The 26,072-nt window shown below is 40.0% G+C and overlaps 1 protein-coding gene across 8 annotated transcripts in view; it reads right to left on the reverse strand.

Moving 5' to 3' along the window:
* Nucleotides 1–2,347: 2,347 nt before the first annotated feature.
* The window catches only part of RALA (RAS like proto-oncogene A), a 61,542-nt gene continuing 37,817 nt past the window's right edge, over nt 2,348–26,072 (reverse strand). For 6 of the 8 annotated variants that reach the window (XM_004008002.5, XM_042249234.1, XM_060414802.1 and 3 more), the window contains 4 exons: nt 13,793–13,945; nt 11,442–11,650; nt 7,580–7,754; nt 2,348–4,315 (listed from right to left, as the gene is read on the reverse strand). In XM_004008002.5, the coding sequence (XP_004008051.1) occupies nt 4,193–4,315; nt 7,580–7,754; nt 11,442–11,650; nt 13,793–13,906 (621 nt within the window). In that variant the 5' untranslated portion in view covers nt 13,907–13,945 and the 3' untranslated portion in view covers nt 2,348–4,192. Of the gene's footprint in view, nt 4,316–7,579; nt 7,755–11,441; nt 11,651–13,792; nt 13,946–16,223; nt 20,269–26,072 lie in introns of those variants that run through there. The other 2 variants (XM_042249233.2, XM_042249228.2) reach the window with 2 other exon arrangements.

The following is a 26,072-nucleotide window of genomic DNA, read 5'->3' on the forward strand; positions in this document are numbered from 1 at the left end:
AGCATACAATTCCTTGGGCAAAGGCCCAGACGTTAGCTCTCACACCTGCTCCTTTCCCTTGTAATTCAACAAGGCTTGACTCTTACTTTTTGGTTGTTTCACTTTGCCCTTAGAACTTTCTAGCTGCTAGGAGCTTGCAAGCAGCTGTTTTCCAGAAACTTTGGCTGTTTTCTTTCCTCAGGGCTTTTGATAAAAGTGATCTTGTTCTTCTGTCAGATTAGCTGTGTAAGTTATCACAGTTCTCATGGCTTTTTTTTCTTGGCTGCACTGCATGGCTTGGAGGATATTAGTTCCCTGACTGAGGACTGAACTTGGCCCCAGCAGTGAAAGCTCCGAGTCCTAACCACTGGACCATCATGGCCTTTCTTAAACAAATGTTAAATGCTCTCTGGGTCCCTCACTTCCCAGAAATGGTGCTTCTGTGAGGATTGAGAGTACAGATGGCTGAACGTCCCTCCTCACCTACCTTCATGCGTCTCCAGGCAGCTGTCCACAACAGCTGCAGGCAGTGCTGCTGGAGCAAATGACTCGGAAATTTTTTGCAGTTAAAGAAATGTAGGATACAGGCTTCTTGCCTGCCAAAGAATGCTGCCTCTTGACTGATGTTATGGAAAAAGCACTGTAAGGCTGACTCCACAGCTGAGCTCTGCACAAGGTTTTCCCTCCACACTTGATTTTTCTCTTAGCAACCAGGCTGTACGCCCAAGAGGCCTCTTGGTTCACAGCAACCTCTGCTTGCTCTCTGAAGGAAATCAGCCTGGGGAAAATTCTGGATGTCCCCCCCCCCCCCCCCCCCCCCCCCCGTACTACAGGCCCCTGAATCATTAACTCTATCCTCTACTCCTTCACTGTGCAGGGATTCAGAGCAGGGACTTGGGACCAGACTACTTAGTTTCCAATCCGCTAATAATTTTGCCATTTTTTTGGCTCTGGGCAAGTTATTCAACTTAGTTTTTCCATCTGGAAGTACCTCAAAGAGTTAATATTAAGTTAAAAAATATACAGTATCTTGCATATAGAATGCAGTTTGCTATTATTATATGAGTGTACAATCATAGGGTGTCTGGCCCAGGATAAGGAGACCTAATCTCTAATCTTTTTAAAACTTGCTTTCCTTGTAACACATAGGTACTTTCCTCTGTGTGAATCTCTATACTTGTCCTGAACTCATGCCTGTCCTTTCACCTGTTATATTCGCCGCAGTGCCCATAGTAGGTGGTCCATAAAAACCTATCACAATCTAGGGGAATGAATGAAGGCCTCCATTGGTCTGTCCACTCTTGACTTTCAAAGCAATTTGCTAAAGGGGACTTTTAATGATGGATTTTTTTTAAGGATTAGTTTGAAAACTTAAGTTCTGGTAAATGCTTTGATAGTTTTAAATTTTACGTTCCATTACAAAATTTTGAAAATGACATTTTGATTCACTTTGAGACAACTTAATCTAACTTTTGTTTAGTATATAATGTTCAACATCATGCCCCTGATTGGTATTAAGAATGGGTCCATCAGTATCAGTTCAGTCGCTCAGTCGTGTCTGACTCTTTGTGACCCCATGAATCGCAGCACGTCAGGCCTCCCTGTCCATCACCAACTCCCGGAGTTCACTCAGATTCACATCCATCGAGTCAGTGATGCCATCCAGCCATCTCATCCTCTGTTGTCCCCTTCTCCTCCTGCCCCCAATCCCTCCCAGCATCAAAGTCTTTTCCAATGAGTCAACCCTTTGCATGAGGTGGCCAAAGTACTGAATGGGTCCATACAGTGAGATTAAAATTATGCCAATTATAAATGTGTTCACTGCTTATGAATTAAGAAATTAAAGTGAATTGGATTTTGAAGGGTTGTGTTCAATATCGGGCCAGATCATTTCTAGCCCAGGTGCTGTGTGACAGCTAGCAGGCCACTGTTTGCCAGACAGACATCAAATGTGAATGAATGCCTGAAGTATGATGAGATGGCAGGGGCGGGGGGGGGGTTCTTCCTGCCACAGTTTGGAAATGGAATTGTCTCTGGGGATCAGTCTGATTTACAAAATGAATATAAAGCTGCCACCTACCCACTCAGGAGTTTAGTATTCGAAAAGTAACGTACAATGGAGGACTCTCGTGACAGCAGAAGAGTGCCTTCCATGCAACTGTGCATGAGGGGGCTCTGCCATTTCTGAGCCTTGTTTAAACCTGAGTAATGATGGTCCTGTGACTAAGGACATCTGGCTCAGGACTCTTCTCACACAGAAGTCCCTAAACTGATAGCTCAAAAGACAGGTGTTTTCAAGTCTCTGGTAAGGATGCCCAGGTTGAATTTCACCATGTTCTATTGTAAACATCAAGTAACACCACAAACATTTAAAAAAAGAAAGTTTATTGGTCTTTAAATGGCTCAAATTGCAAATAAACCAGTCGGGTAGTGGCATCAGCCTAAGACATGTGATGCATCTTTGTCATTTGGCTTCATAGCACCTCAGTACCCAGGAGAGGAAAGGTCTCAAAGCAAAATCACAACGTTAGTGGTTAGGACCCCTGGTTAAATGAGACTGCAACAAGTACACATGGAGATCTGGGCCCGCGGGGCTGCGCTTATATGGGGAACTTTAATTCTGCACACGGCATAGCCTATGAAAAATATGAAATGAAAGATGTACATCTCAAACCCTTTAAGGACACATATTTAACATGACAAGCTGGATGTAGTATCTAAAGAGTTCAGTTCCTAAATAGCCTATTTGTGTTAACTTTACGTACACATCTGTTATCTGGAATGCCTGAACACATCTTTGACTTGCTGATATTAAGACTGAGCATTAAGAAAGCAAAACTTTATTGAAACAACTGCCCTAGTCCCATTCCAAAGAAAAGAAAAGTCTGATAGTGGTATGTTTCCCATTGAAATGATGTCCCTTCAGTGGGGATGCCATACAACAGGGACAGGACCTACCGTTTGGTGGCAAACATGATTTCTGCACTGTCCTCAGGTTTGGCTGTTCGATGTTAACTTTAGGAAAACGTAACTACAGTGTTCTTCATTATGAACACAGACTACAAATACTCCTAGTAACTCCCTGACAGCCAAACTGCAACCTCAGGAATACAAATTTAGAAGTTATCAGATGGCAAGGACAGCTATTTTCCCGAAGTGGTCTAGTGCAAAGCGCATTAGCACCGTGGACACTTTTCCTATGCCCTGCTCCAAAGAGAATAAAATCTTAACATGTGCTCACCACTTGCATAAAAGGATTTCCAGGGATCAGCATCCTAAAGAATAAGGGTTCACTGAGACATACTGAATCCTCATAGTCTAAAATTATCTTACAAGTATATGCTGGTCCTTCATTTTTAAACTACCTTACAGTTAATTAAAAGCAATCAAGGAGCTCTGGAACTTCATTTTCAAGAACCAGAGTATGGCACACATTTTACATTTGGACAGACTCTAGCAGTTATTTCTTGAGCATCTTCTATACAAAAGTTGTCCTCCATCCTGACATATATTCTTTCACCGGGACACGTGGGCAGTGGGCCCACGGCACCATGAAGATACAACCCAGAATGATGTAACCAGGTATCTTTCAGTTTCTAAATTAAGGCATATTAAAAAATTTCCATGTACAAGTTTACACCACTTTTCTAAGTTAATCACCAGGTAATTAATGCAGGTTCACAGATGAATTACTCTCAATTGAACTATATGCAACAATCATGCCAGTCACTTTTTCTTCTATATTTTGCATAACAATGGTTTAAAAAAAAGTGGTACAGTTTAACTATCATGTTCACAATTGTCATTTTTTTTTTCAAGGCAGTAGAAGACCAAAACATTTTAAAATGATTATAAAATTTAAGCTTTATAATAAACCAGAGGAAGTAGCCTTTCCTCCCATTGTCCACCCCCATTCTCACCTCTCGAACAGTTCAAGAAAGACTGCCGGCAAAACACAAGCGCCCACGCTACATTCAGGACCGTGATAAATGTAGGCAATTATGAAATAAGTTGAACTTTGCTTCTTGGTGAAGCCACATTAATTTCTTTTTAAGTGAATTTGACTTTCAGTGCAGTTCCAATTCATGCTTTTAGAGATACATAACAATTTCCAAAATGTTAAAGTAATTTCAGTCAATTGAGCCTTCAATGGCAAAGCTTATAAATTATATTTATTAGTATGGTCAAGATAAGAAAGGAGTTTGGGCTCTGATTATAAAATGCAGCATCTTTCTCTGATTCTCTTGGCTAAACTTTTCCTCTTCTTTTTTCCATTCTTTTCTTTGCTGTCTTCCATCTTTCTGGCCCGAATTTCCCTCATTAAATCAAAAAATACCTACAAAGAAGAAAACAGAGTAAAGCAAGTAGATAATATGTGCCTGGTACATCTCTGAATCATAGCAGTAAACATTGGGAGTACTATATGAATATTAAAGAGCTCTTATTTGGGGAGAACAGGGACAGGAAAGTATATAACTAAAGTCTGCTTCTTCCAAGTACATTAAAAAAATGGGAAAACAGGAAGATTTTCTGAATTACACTTTTGGGTAAAATCTGCTTACATAATATAACCTAATCTTCCAACTGAATTTTCAAGATAAAAATAAAAAAGCACTGCAAGTGATAGCTCTGAAGATGTAACCCAATGGATTACATTTGAGTAATTAATAATTAGCAAATATATTTTATCAATTACTACTTTAAAGTAATTTAATAAAATTTTCATTTATTAACCCTTCTTCAGCCCCATTTTTAAAAACAGCTGTGGAAAATGACTGCTTCCTTTATCATTTTGATACCAGGCACTAGAAAATAATTGCTTGTTGCACAATATTTTAGGATTTTTCAATTTTTGTCTGTCTAGTAATTGGCAAATAATGGGAGATATTAGCATAATAATTTAAAAGCTATTAGTATAATAATTCAAAAGTTCAATATCACTAACAAGTGTCTGTGGATGCATGCATGCTAAGTTGCTTCAGTTGTGTCCGACTCTGTGCAACCCTAAAGACTGTAGCCCACCAGGCTCCTCTGTCCATGGGATTCTCCAGGCAAGTGTCTGAGTGCACACTGAGTAGGGCCTGAAGGATGTGGACTCACGCTGCGGCTGAAGAGTTGCTGCACGTGCCTTTTCTGCAGCCGCTGAGGTGCTTGTGAAAAATGCATCTACCTGGTGGCAGCCACAGGTACTAGATTCTTGCATATCCCCCGATACCCACAAAGATGTGTGCTTGTGTGCATGTGTTTCAGACACAGAGGGCAGAAACCATAGCTACTGCCACTGTCCTGGGTTTCGTCTCCCAGTGCTGAAGATCAGCACATTTAGCTCTACCTTCATTTTTAGGGATACTTATTTTTGGCCTGCTGGGTCCTCACTGCTGCGTGAAGTTTTCTCTAGTTGTGCTGAGTGGGGGCTACTCTTAGTTGCAGTGCACAGGCTTTTCTCATCGCAATGGCTTCTCCTGTTGCAGAGCACAGGCTCCAGGTGCGGGGGCTCAGCAGTTGCAGCCCACGGGCTTACTTGCTCTGCGGCATTGTGAGATCTTCATGGACCAGGGTCGCCCTGTGTCCCCCTGCACTGGGAGGCAGATTCTTATCAACTGTACCACCAAGGAAGTTCTCTTCATTTCTTTTTAATGGTTGAACAATATTCCATTATATGGATGCACCAGCCTTTAAAATAGTCTGTTATTGGACACTTTGATATTTCCAGTCTTTTGTTTCTACAGATAATGCTTCAGTGTCTACTGCTGCATGGATGTATGATTTTATATAAATTTTAGAACTTGAATTGGTGGGGTCATAATTTTGATAGATAATTACCAAATTGCCCTTCTACGAACATATGAGAGTTCCTTTCCCCTCCTCCCCATACTCCTGTCAACAGTATTATCATCAGTCTTGTTGCTTTATTCCCCAATGTAACAGGTAAAAGTCCTATTTTTAAATTGTGCTTCCTAATATAAGTTAGACTAAGCCGCTTTTAAACTTTAAAAGCAATCTGTACTTCTCTTCTATGACAAGGGTGTCTATATTTTTTGACTGTTTTCCCATTGGGTTGCTGGTCTTTTTCTCACTGTCCTGTGATAACTCTGACAATGTGCACGGCTGTACCTTCCCCGGGCCTCTGATGCCAGCAGGTGACACCGCAGGACTGCTGCAAGCCTCAGAGCCGGGCAGTTACTGCTCACCTTGCCTCCCCACTCCCCTTAGTTCACATAGGTTTTAGTGTGTGTTCTACCATCTGCTCAAGACATTAAACAGGAGGAAACAAAGTATATATATGCTATGATACTGTTCTGTGGTGCCTTTCAAAACCCCATACACACTGAATCTTAAACTATATTTCATTAGTATTTTAAAAAACATTTGCTGTAACTAGCGCAAACTGGTTGACAGAGTAGAACTCTTGTAGCATGTTGTAAAGATATCCTGGACTTAGAGGAATCTGACCATGTGACTGGAAAAAAAAAAAGTTGAGCTTACAATGACAATGTCTTTAAACCTACAGTAAACAGGCAGAAAGAACCTCTAAACTTTTAACATCATGATTTCTGGCCCAGGGTTGTGGATCTACAGATACAGCAGACCAGTTCACAAACACCTGCAGACACCTAGGGCAGCGTTACTTCAAGTGCGGTCCACCACCCCACCTGCACACCCAGGAGCTAACTAGATCTGCAAATTCTTAGGACTGACCCCAGAGCAAATGAATCCAAGTCTCTGAAGAAGACCCAGGAACCTGTGTTTATCAGACTTTATAGGCAATCCTCCTGCATGTTAGTTTTTGTGAGGCACTTGTAGGGCCGAGATACTCGGGGACTGAAAAGGGCTCCCTGGAAGGGCTCCCACCCACAGCTGCTCCAGCCCCACCAGCAGGCTTCCTGAATGCTGACAGTGGTGTCGGGGGGCAGATGAATGACACTGGGGAAGGCTCCAAGATGTTCCTTACCTGGTCTCCAGGAAGGGCCAATCTGCACAAAGTGCAAAGATGAGGGAAGAGGGCAGAGGAGTTCTCTTTCCCCTGGGTGGAGAGGCAGGTGAGGGGGTGGAGAACAGAAGTGGAGGGTGGGGAGTGCAGCTGTGGTGACAGAGACTTCAAAACCCTCTCCCTTGGGGCTCCTTCATCTTGGGAGCCACCTTCACTTGGGAGAACTTAAGTGGGAATGGGCAGGTGTCAGCTCAGAGATTCTCCAGCCAATCAGGAAAAGAAAAGGAAAGAAAAAAGAAAAGATTCTCCAGCCAATCAGGAAAAGAAAAGGAAAGAAAAAAGAAAAGGAAAGATTATCCAGCCAATCAGGAAAAGAAAAGAAAAAAAAAAAAAAGAGGAGGGAATCAAGTCAGGAATCTGGCCAGCGCTTAAAAAAAAAGTACATCTTGCTGTGGTTGTCTCATGTTTTTCCACCCCTTAGGAACGTAAGGACAAGGTAAAGCCAAGAAAGTCCTAACAGCGTACTTGAGCATTCAGGGTTGATAAACATCAACATGTATTAAATCTCTCTCTGAAAGTCTTAACAGAATCTCTAGACACAGATGGAGCCAAGTTAAGCAAATCAACCTATTTTAACATGATGTTGTGGTGAGGAGAGTCCCCTTTTACCTTGTCAACATTGGCCCGCGTCTTGGCAGATGTTTCCACATAGTTAACGTTCCACTGATCGGCTCTGGTTTTCGCCTCTTCTACAGAAACCTGCCTTTTATCTTCCAAATCTGATTTGTTTCCAACGAGCAGAAATGGAACATTCTCATCTTCTTTTACTCTTAAAATCTGCTCCCTGGATAAGAGGAAATGAGCAAGAAATATATCTATGTGTTAAAATAACAAATAACGCATGCAGGCATTTATTTATGCTTCTTAACAATGAGCTCATTTATTACACGGGAGGAAACAAGCAGCACGTCTTCCTTTATCTACCCTCAATCATTTGAGCTTCACATTCACTTCATTGATGGAGGAAAAACCAGACCAAGGAAGAGTACAAATATGGCAGTAGAGGCATGAAGTGAAAGTATCAAATGCAACTTCATTCTAAATGCCTTGTTTTTAAAACGTTTTTTACATTTTGGGAATCTTAGTTGGGATCTTAGTTCCCCAATCAGGGACTGAACCCACACCCGCTGCAGTGGAAGTGCAGAGTCTTAACCACTGGACTGTCAGGGAAGTCCCTCTAAAGGCTTTTTCAAAACAAACTCTTTACATTAGAATGATTCCAGATTTCAAGAGAAGGTGTAAAGACAGGACAGAGTTCCTGTATGTCCCCACACCCACTTTCCCCATTGTTAACACAATTTATCACAATTTACAAAGTACTACTGATACAAATATACCTGTTATACTGCAGTTAGCTTTACTGTGCTTTGCAGATACTGCTTTCTCTTTTTTTTTTTTAAACAGACTGAAGGTCTGTGATCGCCCTGTGAGCTAGTCTACTGGTGCCACTTTCCCAATAGTATTTGTTCACTTTTGTATCTCTGTGTCACATTTTGGTTATTCTCACAGTATTTTAAACTTTTCCATTATCATTAAATTTGTTAGGGTGATCAGTGACCTTTGTGATGACTGTAATTACTACCGGCATTTTTGCTTAAAGTGATGCTCCCTTTGGAGTTTGAGAGACAATTATAGAATTTTAGAATAGAAAAGCACCTTTACAAACGGGTCAGGCTTCATTTTTATCTTGAGGAAAGTGAGAACCACAAAAGGCAACAGGGTTTTCTAACATTTCTATCGAACACTTATAAGCACTGTAAATTATATGCTAGCAACTGTGCCAAATGTGGGTATCAGGGATACTGAAATGGGTAAGAAATCGGTTCTGCTCTCAAGTGTTTTTACCTTATCAGGAAAAACACACAGCATACAGAAATCAATCTCAGTGTCAGAGTGTGGTGAGCGTGCTACAGGGACTGTGCAAAGTCCATCACAAACACCGATGAGAAAGCAGTGGATTCTGCCTTTGTGATGGGAAGCCCAGGAAGGCTACATTTAGGAGCTGACAATTATTAGAGAAATGCAAATCAAAACTATACTGATGTACCACCTCACACCAGTCAGAATGGCCATTATTAAAAAGTCTACAAATAGCAAATGCTGGAGAGGGCATGGAGAAACAGGAGTCCTCCTACACTGTTGGTGGGAATGTAAATTTGTGCAGTCATTGTGGAAATCAGTATGGAAGGTCCTCAGAAAACTAAGAATTACCATATGATCCAGCAACCCCACTTCTAGACATATATCCAGACAAAACTCTAATTCAAAAAGATACATGTGCCCCAGTGTTCTTAGCAGCACTAGTTGCAATAGCAAAGACACAGAAATGGCCTAATTATCCATCAACAGATGAGTGAAGGCATAAAGAAGATATGGTGCCTATAAAATGGACTACTACTCCGCCAAAAGAATGAAATAATGCCGTCTGCACCAACGTGGATGCAACTAGAGATGATCACACCACGTGAAGCAAGTCAGAAAGAGAAATACCATATGATATCACTTATGTATGGAATCTAAAATATGACATAAATGAATTTATCTATGAAAAAATACTCACAGACATAGAAGAGAGGCTTAGGGTTGCCAAGGAGGAATGGGTTGGGGGAGTTTGGGATTAGCAGATGTAAACTATTACACATAAAATGGATACACAACAAGGTCCCACTGTATAGCACAGAGAACTACACTCAATATCCTATGATAAACCATAATGGAAAAGAATATAAAAAAATAATTAGGTATGTAAAACTGAATCACTTTGCTGTATAGCTGAAATTAACATGTCATTGTAAATCAACCATACTTCAATAAAAATTTTTTTAAAAATCAACTACAATAAAAAAAATTAAAAAGAGGAGCTGACACTGTGCTATACTTTGCAGGTCAGATCATGTGGCATGCCTACTATTCTATCACCATTCAGACCACCTCAAAAATGGCTTTCCTACTGCTGGTCAATTACCAGAACATTTTTTATTTATGGGAAGGGCAACACATTGGAGGTAGGACAGAAGGGTAATGAATGATTCACTTATTTTCTGTAATAGCAACAGCCCAATACTTTTTCTCTTGGCATAAAAATACCTCATTCCCTTGAGATACCACTTTGGCTTTGGTGACTATGGTGACAAAATGTATTCCATTACTTAGAACAGAATCTGCTACAGCATAAGCACTCAAATATTTTCTGAAAGAATGAATAAGCCCTGACACGTAACTTTCAATCTGTCTCCCAGGGTTGCAAGTTACCAGAATCTGCCACTCTGCACTTTATCATGTACAAACACTTCTTCCTTACAGAAACCAACAAACTTAATTTGACAAATAAATTTACATTTCCTAAGTTTCTCAGTGACATGCTCTTTTGCAAAGAAGGTTCTCTTAGAATCTTTTCAGTTCTTGGGACTTTCATGTATCCATGAAGAGGAATGCTTTGTGTAAGCCCTGGTTCAGTCTCCTGCCCAAACACTAGGGATGACGTCTTTCCTCATCTTTGGAAATCTGTGTTATCCTTCAAGGTTATCTGTCTCTTGAAGGCCTCCAACTCCTCTCCGCTCTTGGATCCCCTGTAACAATCACTGTCCATATCGTCTTTATCACTAACTGACACTGGGTCTCATGCCTTATTCAACTCGGCTGTGTGAATGTTGAAAACAGAGGATATATTATATGCTTCTTTTGCGCCCGCCACCCTCCCCCCACCAAAGCAGACCACGTGTATGTGGTAATAATAATAAAAATTTTTTAATTTTTATTACATGGTAATAAAATAAAAATACATAAAGAATATTTGTTTTTATGCATGCTATATTTATGACACTACTCAAGAACTTATTTATGCTATATCTGTCTTACGTATAGCGAGAACACCTCTCCCCTTTATCACTTCCCCAATCCCCTGCCCCAGATCAAGTGGAGGATGGATTTTGATTAAACAAACAGTAAGTAAGATATTAAAAGGATTGTATAACAAGACAGTGTGTCAATCTATGGTGCTATTATTTCCACTAAAAGTTCAGTGTGTGTTATCAACGTGTCTACACTGTGAGGAGGATGGCAACGTGCCTGCTGGGCATGACACAGGTGCTGAGACACCCGTGACTAACACAGAAAGACTCAAAATCTGGGTCAGAGATCCGTTATGTGATCCAGGCATCTGCTTTTACGGCAGCAGTAGTACAGTACTCCAAAGGGAAATACTTCAGTAACACGTAAGGAGACTCTGCATATGCAGGCTGTCTCACACTCAGGCTGCGCTGCAGCTGGTGCTGGCAGAGCTGGCTGTGAGGTTAGGTACGGTGCACTGAATATGTGAGTACAAGCACACAGAGGACAGAGTTGTACTGATGTCAGAGAGGGACTAAACACAGTGAGAGGGAGAGACAACCAGGTTGAGAGCCTCTAGTTGTCCAGTCGGTGCTGAGGAGGCAGCTGCTCTGCAGTGTCATGACACGGCTCCCTGCCATACCTGAAGTCGGCTGTGGCTGCAAAGGATTCCATTTCTGTAATGGAGAAGACACAGAGGAAGCCCTCGCCGCTGCGGAAGTAGTTGTCTCTAATGGCAGCGTAGTCTTCTTGCCCAGCTGTATCCAGGATGTCAATCTGTACTTCCTCCCCGTCCAGCACCACCTTCTTCCTATAGCTGTCGGCTTTGGTCGGCTCGTAGTCCTCCACAAACTGGGAATGAGGAAAAGCACTTCCATTTCTAAATCATCTTTACTTTTCAAAGGTTCTTATTTTGAAATACAGATTCATATGAAGGTGCCAAAATAGTACTGAGAAGCCACATATAACCTTCATTAAGTTTTCCCTACTGGTAAAAGCTACGTTCGTTTAAATTTCCTTCATAGACAATTCAGAGGTCTTTTCTTTTACAAAAAGGGGAGGCTGAACAGATCTAGGTCATTGACAGCTTGAAATCCATGACTCTTTTCTTCCTTAAAATGCTATATGTGCAAAAACTATTACATAGGTATTTTATCAAATGTTTAAGAATCCTTTTTTGTGACTCCAAATATAAATTTTCATGTCAGAATTGTAGAAAATGATTACAAAGTAAGTCACTATTTAGGTAAGGATGGAAAGTATGGCTAAATCTTTTCTTTCTCCAAAATGAACCAAGTCAAAAAAGTGGCTTATACCACTCTGTAGAAGGTCAAATCTTGAACTTTGAGATTTCTCCCCAGTCTTCCCATTTTTAAAAATAGCACAATTAAACAACTTTACAATTGTACTTCTAACTTTTATTCTCTAAATCTCACCTTGATATTTTTGATCAGAGTATCATTGTTGGTGTGTGTGTATATAGATATACACACATACTTTTGTGGGCTTTTAATTAGTTCCTATAAATATTTATCTGATACTTTCTTATTTATTTGCTCAATGTCTAAATCCCAATACTAGAATTTAACCCCTGGGGGCTATTCATCAATGTCTCCTCAAAGTCTGGTACATGGAGACACTCAACAAGTATTTACTGAAAAATCAAACACAGTGTATTTGTAACTGTAAAAGATATAGAACATTCTACCATAATTCCATGCTATTATTTCATAAATATCAAATATTTATAAACATTTATGAAAATTTAAAATGGATATATTCAGTTATTGTATCTGATAATATTATGACTATTAGATGAAAGCTTAACCATTCATCAAATATCAGACATATGAACATTCTTACTTCTGACCGCCTTACTGTCAAGAAGGGGACTGATTTAAGGATTAAAGAAAAGCAGCTATTCAGGTGACTGGTATGAAGAACAGAACTGAACAGATAAATTAGCAATTCCATTTAAAATACCATTTCACTTTTCCCCCTCCAAATTGTTTATTTAAGCAGGAAAGCTGCAGGATTTAAGAGTTCTGTGTGAGAAGAAATTAATACAATATTGTAAATCAACTATACTTAATAAATTTTTTAAAAAAATTTCTATATGAAAGAAATTCTGATGATCAGGCAATGAAAAGAGACATTGGGTGATAAAAATCTGCAGTATATTTTTCTCAGAAGACTAGGTTTAACACTGAGTTACTCATCAGAGGTCACTCTACGTGGGCAGGTTGGGTAACTTCTGTTTTCTCATCTGTAAAATGAAGATACCACTATCTACCACACAAGACTGTTGTGAGGACCAGGTAAGAAAGAGTAACCACAAATCCTTACTTGTATTTGGGAGGAAGAAGAATTGAGGATAAATGCTTAAATTTGATTAGCAACTCAAATCATTTAGCCTTAATAGCAATGCTCTATGGAAAAAATACATTGCTGTATATAGGCTGAGACCTTAACTTTGGGGACATAAAGCCTAATACAAATACATGCACACAAATCTGTAACCTGTTAAACAATTTTACTTCAGGGACACAGCCTTCACCTGCTTAGTGGTGAGTGTAGTACCAGGCCAAATATACAATAAATAACGGATTTTTTTCATTGAGTTATTAAAGGATACCTTATATATGTTAACCTCAAGTCTCAATTAGGTACTATATCTACCAGTTCTATTAATTCAAGATGGGTCTCACTATTAAGACACTAAAAATAAGAAAAAAGTCACGTATTGCTCAGAGACAGGTACTGTTTTCACTTTTGTTCTGTTTTTTAAAAGCATAATGTTTTTAAGGACCTTGAATTCTCAACTTGGTAAATCAAGCTACATACAAATGTTGGCTCTGAATTTAAAACCAGGAAAAAAATGATTAGTAGCTTTCAAAGACTCAAGGAATCCATCCAAAACACAACCAAAACTAAGCTAGAGAAATCCTCTCTGAAAGCCCAAACTTTGACATCCGTGATACAAGCAGCACTTACCTCATCATACATGAACTGCAGAGTCAGAGCAGACTTGCCCACACCGCCACTGCCCACCATGATGACTTTGTGTAAGGCCAAAGAATTCTGACCCTTGGGCTTATTTGCAGCCATCTTGTGTCACAGAGTTTTCACCAAAGGATTAAGAAGAATCTAAAAAGAATGAAAGAACAAGTCATGCTCAATACGTTCTTCGTCAGAATTCCAGTGTATGAAAGAGATATGAAGTCCTTAGGCTTCAAGGTAGTTCCCATTCTGCTATGATTTTAAACAGATGGCAAATGAAGTACGCTCATTTGTGGGAAGAACCACTTATCAGAAAACACCATGGCAATAAGACAAGTATATGATTCAAGGGCATTTCTCTTATAATAGTTTTCAGTAATGAGTTTGCTGACCAAAAGCGAAAACTTCCCAGGGCAAGCACATGCTGACAGTGATGGAGTATTAGCTGTACAAGAATATGGTCACACAGATTACAAAGCAGGCTGAACGATCACTTTATTTCCACATTAATCTCTGCTGCCAATAATTAAAGAGACAGTTCTTCTAATTTCAGTAAGAAACAACTGACCAAAAAAAAAAAAAAAAAAAGAAAAGAAATCTCATCCTGACAACTTGGAAGCTGAAGTATAAGTAGAACCTAACACTGTGCACCCCGATTCCCGAGGATGGTGTTACTGGAACATCTGTATATACTGTGATGGGATGGGTAACCTAACTTAAATACATGAATCTAGCGTGCCCTCACTTTCCTTAGAACATGCATTTGTTCACTACATTTATGGGCTCAGAGCAGAAAGACCAGGTTCCCCCTGAAGCTGGAGTGGTGACGCACATTGAAGGTATCCAGTTCCTCTGGTCATGGTTACCAGTCCTTAGAAAAAGAGGCGGTAAGGTCAGAGCAAACACTGAGTCTGTGTGGAGGCCCATGCAAGGAGACTTCTTGTTTTTAGAGGCTAGAGGGGGGTTCCTTCTTTAGAAGTTAGAGGTACCTTCTCAGTATCTCTGACTTATTTCGGTCACAGCACACCTTTCACAAGCTGCAACTCACAGGAACACCCCTCACGCTGCCCACTTCTCCACCTTATGCTCATTCACTTCTCCCAGTCTGGCTGCATCAGACCCACACTGGTCTCCCTTGATTCTTCATGTGCTCTTCTCTGCCTCCTGGCCTTTATCATGCCGTTTCCTCCATTTGGCATATTCCTGGCTAACTCCTCTCAGTTTTGAGGTTTCAGCTCACCTGAAACTCTCAACCTAAACTAGGCTCTCCCCTGCTCTGTGCTCACATGGTACGTGATACCTTTCCTTCATAACTATTATCATGAGCTGGAACTGCTCAAGTGTGCTCTTCCTAATAGAGGTCTTCTTCCTAAAATACTGGAAGCAACTTGAGTATGGGCGCTAAGTCTGCTGGTTTACTTGACTTGGCAATATCAATACATGTGTGTCAAATGAACAAACTAACGTTGGAGCCTAACTTAATCTGGGGAGTGCTTTGGATGGTACTGGTATAAAGCAGTTACTGCTACTAAAGATTCCATCACAAGTTCAGGTGAGGACAGTCAGCTTTGGGTTTGTGCTCCACACACTGGTTGTGCAGGGCACCCAAGAGCTGGCTGCTGCTCAGGCCGCCCCAGAAATCATGCCCATGTTCCTATCTGCCCAATATAGAAAAGTCTTAAGGAAGAAAAAAAAAAACAATAAATCTTGCTATCCATATAACAACAGGAATAAGTTGAGAAATATTTGAGAGAGTCATAGCTTACCTTTCACAAGCTGTAACTTGTGAGCATAACTGAGATCACGCTATATATGCCATTTTTGATCCTATTCTTATGTCATAAACATTTTTTAGTAGAGGCAACCTGAACTGTGACGCATATGATAAGGAATCCACATTTGGAGGCTAATAGTTCAATTTAACTCAATAAACAAAGATTGAGTCCCTCTTTTCCCTGGACACCAAGGACAAAATCATTGGATTCTAAATGATTACCACTGCTCAGAAACAGTGAAAATTAATAGTGTACTTCAGATAAGTAGAAGTCTAAAAGACACCTCATCTAAGAAAGCTTGTGGAGCATGCTGTTGCTGGCATTCCTAATGAAGGCAGGAAATCACTTACTTCTCACTCTTATGATCTTTACTTGCTGGCAGCTGTAATCACTTCATGGCTACGTAACTACCATTTTATTTTTAAAACAGTTATACCACAAGAGCTGAGGGTGTTACCATATCAATTAATATTCTAAGAGTTGAGTATGTATGTTTTTAAAGCAAAAAATTAGTTAGCAGTTAGACCAACACTTTCCCTTTCAGAAAAATTTACAATTCAGTCTGTGACTTTAAAAAATGCAGAGATTCTCAAAGACATTTTTCCAAAGTGCAAACATTCCTCAGTAACTATGAGGTGCGGATCCCTTACTTTTAAGAGACTATTCAGGAAAAGATCCCACCAAGGAGACACTCCTCAGCCCCAATGAAAAAACTGGTTTTCCACAACTCAGGTCCCAGTCCTTGGTCTAGACGTTGTACCTAAGGCAACACACATAGAAACAGACTCTCCCACTGGCGGCAAGTGCAATGGAGAACACGGGGGCACTGGGATCAAGACAGTGGGGACGGGCTACTTTAACCAGGATGGCCAAGGGTGACTCCTGATGAGGCAGCATTTGAGCTGAGATACGAATTTTATAAAGAAACCAGCCAGCTCTGAGGGAAGAGCACTCTAGACACAGGGAAAGAGGTCCAAGACAGGAGAGGGTTCGCCACGTTCTAGGGGCCGGACGAAGGCCAGAGAAGATGGAGTCTATGAGTATCAGGGAGCGTAAACAGGAGGTGAGACAGAGAGGGAGCAGAGACTAAATCATAAAAAGCCTTGAAGGCCATGGAAAAGTGTTTGAGTTTGATTGTAACTGTAATGGGAAGCCTCTAGAGAGGGTGTAAGCAAGACTGTGACATAATTTCATCCATTTTTAATAGATTACCATGGCTGGTGTGTGGAGAATGAATGGAAGAGGTGCAAGGGCTGAAAGCACAGGAATCTCTCCCGTAGGCCATGGCTAAGTTTGGCAGATGGAGGTTGCCAGTGATCTTGCGAAGAGTCATTTCATCAATGAGATAGAAACCACAGCCTGAATGGGGCGGGTTGAGGAGAAAACAGAAGGTGCAGAAATGAACTTTGAAGACAAATGGAGAAACTGGGCCATAGATGAACATAGATTTTAATGTGGGTTGCTTCTTAAATATTCTTGCTGCTGCTAAGCTGCTAAGTTGCTTCAGTCGTATCTGACTCTGTGCAACCCCAGAGACGGCAGCCCACCAGGCTCCCCCGTCCCTGGGATTCTCCAGGCAAGAACACTGGAGGGGGTTGCCATTTCCTTCTCCAATGCATGAAAGTGAAACGTGAAAGTGAAGTCGCTCAGTTGTGTCCAACTCCTAGCGACACCATGGACTGCAGCCTACCAGGCTCCTCTGCCCATGGGACTTTCCAGGCAAGAGTACTGGAGTGGGGTGCCATTGTCTTCTCCGTAAATATTCTTAACGGGTGTTTATATGACAGTCATCTAAAAGAGGCAGAAATTAATGATGAAGAAGAGACAGTGCCTCCAGGAGCAGCAAAGTGACCATTAGTTGCAGACAAAGTGACTCTATTAGATGCAGACCAGAGGAGTGGGGCCCAGGGCACACAAGGGCAGGGACATTGCTTCCTTTGTACCAGGTGTGGTGGTAAAGCAAGACATACAGGCTGCAGGTAGATCTGGCTATTTAACTGCATCTGTATTTCCTCAATGAAATATGACTCACAGAGCAATTTAGTGAGGGAGTTGGAATTCAAAAGTAAGCCTGTCTAGATAAGATCAAAGGAACATTGATCAGGATATACAGAAATAGATCCAAGTACAGACTATAGTTTAGTGTGTAATAAAGGTGGCATTTCAAGTGGAGAGTCGGGGAGGGAAGCACAGAGGATAATTCACATGGTAATGGGACAACTGGTGAGCTCTCTGGAAAAAAAACCAAAACTGTTAAGCATATCAGAGGTTTAAATGACACAATGAAATCACGAACGCACCAGAAAAAAAAAATCCCGCAAAATTTCTGTTTTATAATCTTAGAATGGGAAAGGCATAAAGTACTATCTAAAACCCAAGTCATAAAATAACTTTGATGAGTTTTACTACTTAGAATAATTTCTATGTGGTAAAAACTTCTATAAGCAGAATAAAAAGATAAACTGAGGCAAATATTTTGTGATCCATTTCAAAGATAAGAGGTGATTTCTTGATATAAAAAGCTACTACAAATAAAATCAACAGCAAGATACAAATGGCTCTAGTAGGTTCAACCTTGCTTATAAAAGAAATACAAATAATAATCTTAATCTTAATAATAATCTAATTGATGGGGACTCAATTGTTTTACCCATCAGACTGCTATCAATGTTTGCGAGGATAGTAAACTATCGCCTCCTTGGTCTACTTTTTACATGGTCTGTGGCTAAGAATGGCTTTACATTTTTAAAGGGTTGTAAACAAAAGAAAACTACGAAGAATATGCAACAGAGAGCGTGGACAGCAAGCCTAGATGATCTTTTCTTTCCTCTCATCTACAGAAAAGGCTTGTTCCTTCCTGGCAGACAAACAGGCACGTTCCTTCTCTGGAGTGGAAGTATAAACTGGAAACACAAACTAATTAGAACCCACAGAAAAACTTTGTGTTGCTGTTGTTTAGTTGCTAAGTCGTGTCCAACTCTTCTGCGACCCTGTGGACTGCAGCTTGCCAGCTCCTCTGTCCATGGGATTTCCCAGGCAAGAACACTGGAGCGGGCTGCCATTTCCTCCTCCAGGGGAACCTTCTGACCCAGGGACTGAACCTGTGTCTCATGCATTGGCAGGCAAGCTGTTTACCACTGAGTCACCAGGGAAGCCCACGCAGAAAACAGATGCTCTTTACCCATGGATATGGAGGGAGCCGAAACATATTGGTAAAGTGAAAAAAAATGAGAGACAGAACAATACACCTTGTAAGCTATGAACTGCATGAAACAATGAGAAAAAGGGGATTTAGAAGTTCACTTGTTTATCTGCCTGAGAGAATATAAAAAATGGTAACACAGGGTTGCCTGCGAGAATGGAAACTTGAGCCACTGGTGAACAGACTTGGGATAATGGCGTCTGGCTAATCACCATTTTGATTTTTGCATAATGTGAATGTACAGCTTGTTCTAAAATCGAAATTAATCATACAATAAACTAATAACATAAATCTGCTTATTTCCCACGTCCACTTGGTAAAATTATTATTAACTACTTTCCTGGCACATTAAACAAACTAGAAGTTAGAGAACCGAACCTGAATTTAACTTCTTGGAGAAGTTAGACTTCTCATGGAGAAATACGACTTCTCCATGTATGTGTATCCATTTATGCTATCCTTCTGCAAGTAAAGAGTTAGGGATCCCTGAACGTCAAATTGTTTGATTTGGTTCCTCAATTATTTTCTACCTCTTCGGTTCAGTTCAGTCGCTCAGTCGTGTCCGACTCTTTGCGACCCCGTGAATCGCAGCGCACCAGGCCTCCCTGTCCATCACCAACTCCCGGAGTCCACTCAATCTCACGTTCATCGAGTCTTACTGCTTAAAAAAAATTTTTTTTTTAATTACACAACTGCCTCCTCCCTGTCACCTCTGGGGTAACATTTCATCCCCGTGACTTATTTTTTTACTGCAAGTGTGTACCTTTTAATCCCCTTCACTGTTTGCTCCCTCACCCCCATCCTGGCAACCACCAATCTGTTCTCTGTATCTTAAGCTTGGTTTTGTTTTTTCAGATTCCACGTATAAGTGAAATCCTATAGTGTTTATCTTTCTCTGACTTATTCATTAGCATAATGCCCTCAATGTCCATCCAAGTCACAAATGGAAAGATTCAAATTTTTTTAACGGCTGGAGTAATATATTACATTGTACATATATGCCACACTTTTTTCAACCATTAATATGCTGATGGACACTAAGGTTGCTTCCATGTCTTGGCTACTGTCAGTAATGCTGCAATGAATGAGGGGGTGCATATATCTTCTGAGTAAATATTTTCATTTTGTTTGGAGAAATACCCAGAAGTGGAATTGCTGGATCATATGGCAGTTCGAGTTGGTCAGATGGCATCACCAGCTTGACTGACACGAGTTTGAGCAAGCTCTGGGAGCTGGTGATGGACAGGGAAGCCTGGCGTGCTGCAGTCCATGGGGTCACAAAGAGTCAGACACTACTGAACAACTGAACTGACGGCAGTTCTATTTTCAAAAAGTGATGTCCCAGAACAATACTGCAGCATCTATGGTTATGGGTGGCCTTCAAGTTTTCAACCTTACTGCATTTCTCTGCTTCACCCAGAAGCTAGATATCTACACCATGCTCACAATGCTGGTTTAAATGATAATTACACGATTTTTTCCTCCCTCTCTCCCTCCCATCCTCCATTAACAAATATACTCAGTGCTTGCCTTCTTAAAATACAGAAGGTGCAGTTCTAGGGTCTGAGGATGTGAAGCTGAATTCCACAGGCCTAGGTCCCTGCCCTACTGTGTTCAGTTAACGGGTACCCGTACTGTCTTAAGGGGCTTCCCACGCAGCGTGGTGGCGAAGAATCCACCTGCCATTGAGAAGACACAGGAGACGTGGGTTTGCTCCCTGGGCCGGGAAGATCCCCTGGAGTAGGAGATGGCTGTGAACTCTAGTATTCTTGCCTGGGAAATTCCATGGACAGAGGAGCCTGGTGGGCTACAGTCCATGGGGTTGCAAAGAGTCGGACAGGACTGAGCAATTGAGCACATACACATTTACTGAATTAAGTTTCCCGTCACTGTAACAAATACCACAAATTTATAGGGGTTTTTTGGGGGGGGCTCCAAAATCACTGCAGATGGTGACCGCAGCCATGAAATTAAGACCATTGGAAGAAAAGTTACGACCAACCGAGACAGCATATTAAAAAGCAGAGACATTACTTTGCCAACAAAGGTCTGTCTAGTCAGGGCTATGGTTTTCCAGTAGTCATATGGATTTGAGAGTTGGACTATAAAGAAAGCTGAGTGCTGAAGAATTGATGCTTTTGAACTGTGGTGCTGGAAAAGACTCTTGACAATCCCTTGGAGAGCAAGGAGACCCAACCAATCCATCCTAAAGGAAACTGGTCCTGAATATTCATTGGGAGGACTGATGCTGAAGCTGAAACTCCAATACTTTGGCCACCTGATGTGAAGAACTGACTCACTGGAAGACCCTGATGCTGGGAAAGATTGAAGGCAGGAGGTGAAGGGGATGACAGAGGAAGAGATAGTTGGATGGCATCACCGACTCAATGGACATGAGTTTGAGAAAGCCCCAGGAGTTGGTGATGGACAGGGAAGCCTGGCACGCTGCAGTCCATGGGATTGCAAAGAGTCAGACGCAACTGAGCAACTGAACTGAAAACAACAAAAAATATATTATCTTAAGAGCTCCTGTTGTCAGAAGTCCAAAATGAATTTTCAGAGGCTAAAATCAAGGTGTCAGGAGGGCAGGTTCCTTCTGGAGCCTCCAGAGGGGAATCTGTTCCCTACCGCTTCCACTTCTAGGGACTGGCTCTGTGTGGCTCCTGGCTGTATCACCACCACCTCTGCTTCTGTGGTCATACAGCCGTTTCCTCCGCTGCAGTCAAACCTCCCTCTGCCTCCCTCTTACAGGCAGACTCGTGATGAGGAGACTATTGATTACATTTAAGGCCCACAAGGATAATCCAGAAAATCATCCCCAAACCTTAACTTCATCACACCTATACCCTTTGCCACAGGAGTTAATAGTCAAAGGGTATGGGGACCATGGGTATCTTGTAGTTGGGTCATGATTCACCTTGCCACACCAGTAGGAAGTCAGTCACAGAGCTTTAGACCATAGATTGCCAACTGAAACTCTAAGGTCTCTATTTTAAACTATGAAAATTTCTAAGACGTGATCAACCTAGTTCTCCAATAAGGAATACTCTGCCAAGTAAGGTCTCAAACAATACTCCTTGTCTGTCCACTAAAACAATAAACCCAATGATCTTTTTATTTCCAGAGTTCATTACTACCTTTTTTAGACTTTTAAAATAGAGACACTTATCATTAGACTTTAGTTTAATAAAACCATTAGCTGATAGAAGTTCTTACTGAGAGAGTCCTTGTTAAAAAGAAATTAAGTGAAACATCTCTCTCCCCTCCAATTTGAATAGCCCATGAAAGGCTATGATCATGGAAGTTCAGTTCTGAGCAAATCATTACAAACCATTACTAAGCACAAGTAGGTAGAGGCCAAATTATTGACTCATCCTCCAAGTGAAAATTGGTTCATACATACAACTCACAAATGACAATTCCTATCTGCATTAAGAATACCTGCTCAATAAAGAAATTTAGTAGAAAACAAACAATTGAGTTAAAATATATTTGACCAAGAAAGCAAGATACACGATTCTAATTTGAAAGGCATTTGAGTCTATTCAGGTTTATTACCAGGCTCAGATACAGATAGTATCACTGGCATATTTTCCCAACCATTTAAAGAACATGTCTTATTAATATAATTTAATATTTCTCAGCATACAGAAAGCTTCCAAATTCTTTTCTGAGAGCTAGTTAAACATTGATGTAAAGTTCCTAACAGAGAGACAAAAGGAAAAGCAGACTGGTGATCTATAATGTAAATATGATGCAAGAATTCTAAATAAAAAATGTTAGAATTCAGCACATTAAAAGAATAAAAGTAACCAGGTGGGACCAGATACACAGGATATCTTTACATTTTAGAAAATCAATCTAATTCTTTACATTAATAGAAAAGTCATAGATTATCTCTATACAATCTGGAATGATACCTGATAAAACTCAAAGTCCACTGCTTATACCAATGATGCTTTCACAGTGAGGCCAAAAGAATCAACTGAAAAATTACTACAAATGAGAGATTTCAAAGGTAAATGGTTATATAATCAATATATTATGTGAAAAATTTCTTTTCAAATAAGCAGTTAGAATATATAATGGAAGGCTCAATTTACAACAAGACTCACAAAAGAACACCTAACTAAGAATAAAATGAACAGACTGTAAGATATTCATGAAGACAACTTAATAACAATACTTTGGTAACAGAAAGGGTGACTAAATCAAAGTAGATCCTGTTCTTGGGACAAGAAGATTGTATATTGGTAAAGGGACAAATCTCTAGTAAGAAATACTATTAATCTCTAATATATAAAAATTATTTCACAATGAAAAAAAATTTTGACCACTGAGTCAAGAGACAAAGGACCTGACTTAGGAGTCATCTGAACTATCTCCTAGCTTTCTTCACCCTTAAATTTGTGAAGATAATCTCTGATGTTAAAAGAGGACTTCAAAATTTTAAGGCAAGCTGATTACATACAATAAATTGCCCTTTTTATGAGCTTTGATAAATGTATACAGTCATGTAACACCACCATACACAACATTTCTATCACCCCAGAAGGTTTTCTCTTACATCTTTGTGGTCAGTTTCCTATGACCACTCCATCCCATGGAAGCCACTGTGGCAGCTACTGATCTTAGCTCCTATTTTCCAGAATGTTATATATAAGTGGATCATATTGTACATAGCTTTTTGTGCCTGTTTCTTTCACCCAGCTAAGGCTTTTGAGATATATTCTTATTGTTACACGTTATCAGTAGGATGCGCCCTATTTTTTTAACTATTGGACAGTATTCCATTGTCTGAAGTAGCATAACTTATCTATTCACATTTATTCAGGGCGTTTCCATTTTAAAAATTTTATGACTAAAGAAGCTATAAACAAAGGTGTACCGGTCTTTGTATACCTATATGCCTTCATTTCTCTCGGAATACCTTGGAGTGGGATTGCTGACCTGTATGGTACGTCAATGTATGAGATTTCCAGGTGCTCCCCATCCTGGTACAGTCACAGCCACAGGCTTTCCATGTTAAGTGGCCTATTGGATGTGTAGTAGTAATTACACTGTGGTTTTTAATTTGCATTTTCCTAATGACTAATCATGTTCGGCATCTTTTAATGTGGTTACTTGCCATTTTATGTCCTTGGAGTTAAAATCTTTGGCCCATTTAAAAAAATTGGTCTTTTTTTTTTTTAAAAAGTGATTCATAAGAGTTCTGTGGATATTCTGGAATCAAATCTTTTACCAGAAACATTATCTTGAAAGTATTTCTCCCAGCCTGTGGCTTATCTTTATATTTTCTTAATATGTTTCCTGGAGAGTAAGAAGCTTTTAATTTTGATGAAGTCCAATTTGTCAATTTTCTGTGTTTCACATTTTGGGAGTCCTAATCTTTGATAATTTTTAAATGGCAAAGAAGCTACTATATTTTGAATATTTATAAACAAAATCTTATTATTTAGTTATTATTAACAAGAGAAAATGGAAGCACATCCAAGTGAAACATAATATAAGTAGTAACTGATACCCTGAACTCTTAGAAGGTCCTTCTTTATTTTAAGGTATTTGATCAGCTCAAAAGAAGCAACAGTCACAAAGTCCCTGAGGCAATGTTTTACTTCTGAAACATAACAACTTACTATTTTCCAACAATCCAAACTGCAATGAATAAGGAGAACACAAAATTATAACAAAGACTGAACTAAAATAAAAATTACATTCTGTTTTAAGGGTTAAGACGACTTAACAATTTGCCTTATGTGCATAATAAAATTTATTTATCTGACTTGCCAGACATGTTGTCAGACATCAAAGCACAGACTCAAATTCATGGGAAGGCTCAAAATTACTTTATTTCCTTCGATCTCAGTTTGTTTGTAAAACTAAGGCTAAGATGAATAGCACCTGTAAGATGTCTAAATACACATTATTTAAGTATGGGTAATATAAACATTCAGGCGTCTTTTTAGAAGGCCCTACCTTTATATGCCAGGTATATTCAGGCCCCATCAGTATTAAGTCACTACCAGCAGCACAAAGGAAAGCCCTCCCCACAGTTAAGACTAACAAAAATTGTCTAGAGCTCAGGAGAAAGTCACAACTAAGCTGACAGTTGAAAGACAAAGCATCAGCAGATGAGGTGAACTTTGGGGATGGTGGTGAGAGATCAAGCTGTAAGTAAAACCGACTAAAAACAGACGTTTACGTGCCAGTAATTTAGGTTTCCTCCTCAGTGATATAGAATCTGCCTGCAATCCAGGGTTTGATTCCTGGATTGGGAAGATCCCCTGGAGAAGGAAATGGCAACCCACTCCAGTATTCTTGCCTGGAGAATTCCACAGACAGAGAAGCCTGGTGTGCTACAGTGCATATAGTCACAAAGAGTCAGACACGACTGAAGAGGGCCACCAGGAGTTTTTAAGTCCGAGAGCATGACTCGGGAGGAAGAACAGCTGGAAGGCTACTGGGCAACGGTGACCTGAGTGTGGACTAGGGAGAAGATGGTGATGGATAGGAGACATTCAGATAAAAAACATCAATCAAATCTGGGGACAGATTAAACGCGAGGGGTGAAGGGACAATTCAATCCAAAGTACCCAACTTCCCCTTTAAGGCTAGAGTTGATCGTGGTAAGGAAAGGAAGAGAAACAAGTGGCCTTTTTAGGGGAGTTGGGGGTGTGTGAGAAGAGCTCGTGCTAGGAAATGATGGAAATTGATACTGATCTTTTAACAGATCAAAATATTTTAAGAGAAGAATCTAAGTATAGTCTAAGTATAAGCGGTTTTCTTACTCCCGTCCCAGAGGTTTTGCTACCACGCTATGACTTGATGTCAGCAATGCTGAGAAATAAATAACAGGGTGGAATCTGAAAGGTGGAAGAGAAAGACTGACAAACTATTATTTACAGCTATTTTAACATTTGTCTTTGAACCTCTAAATGCGTTTTAAAAATAAGATTATGTAGAAACATTTAATAATTACTAATTATAAAGAATATATGTTTTACTTCTGCATTCCTATGCTAACTATGGGAAGATATATAACAATAATCTTGAGTTCTGAACCAGGTGAGTATTTTACCTATTTGAAAATTCAATACATATTATTTACTGAACTTAACAACTACAAAATTAGATGAACAGTCAAAGCCTAAGTTTAATAGAATAAAAAAGTATGATTTATGTAATTTATGCCTGCTTTAGATTCTACTGCATCTGAGCTATAAATTAGGTGTATAACTACTGCTATTCTGAATTTCTCTGATGTATTTATAAACCTGATATTGGCTATGAAAACTCT

This window comes from Ovis aries, chromosome 4 (assembly GCF_016772045.2).
Source record: "Ovis aries strain OAR_USU_Benz2616 breed Rambouillet chromosome 4, ARS-UI_Ramb_v3.0, whole genome shotgun sequence".
In the NCBI taxonomy this organism is placed as follows: domain Eukaryota; kingdom Metazoa; phylum Chordata; class Mammalia; order Artiodactyla; family Bovidae; genus Ovis; species Ovis aries.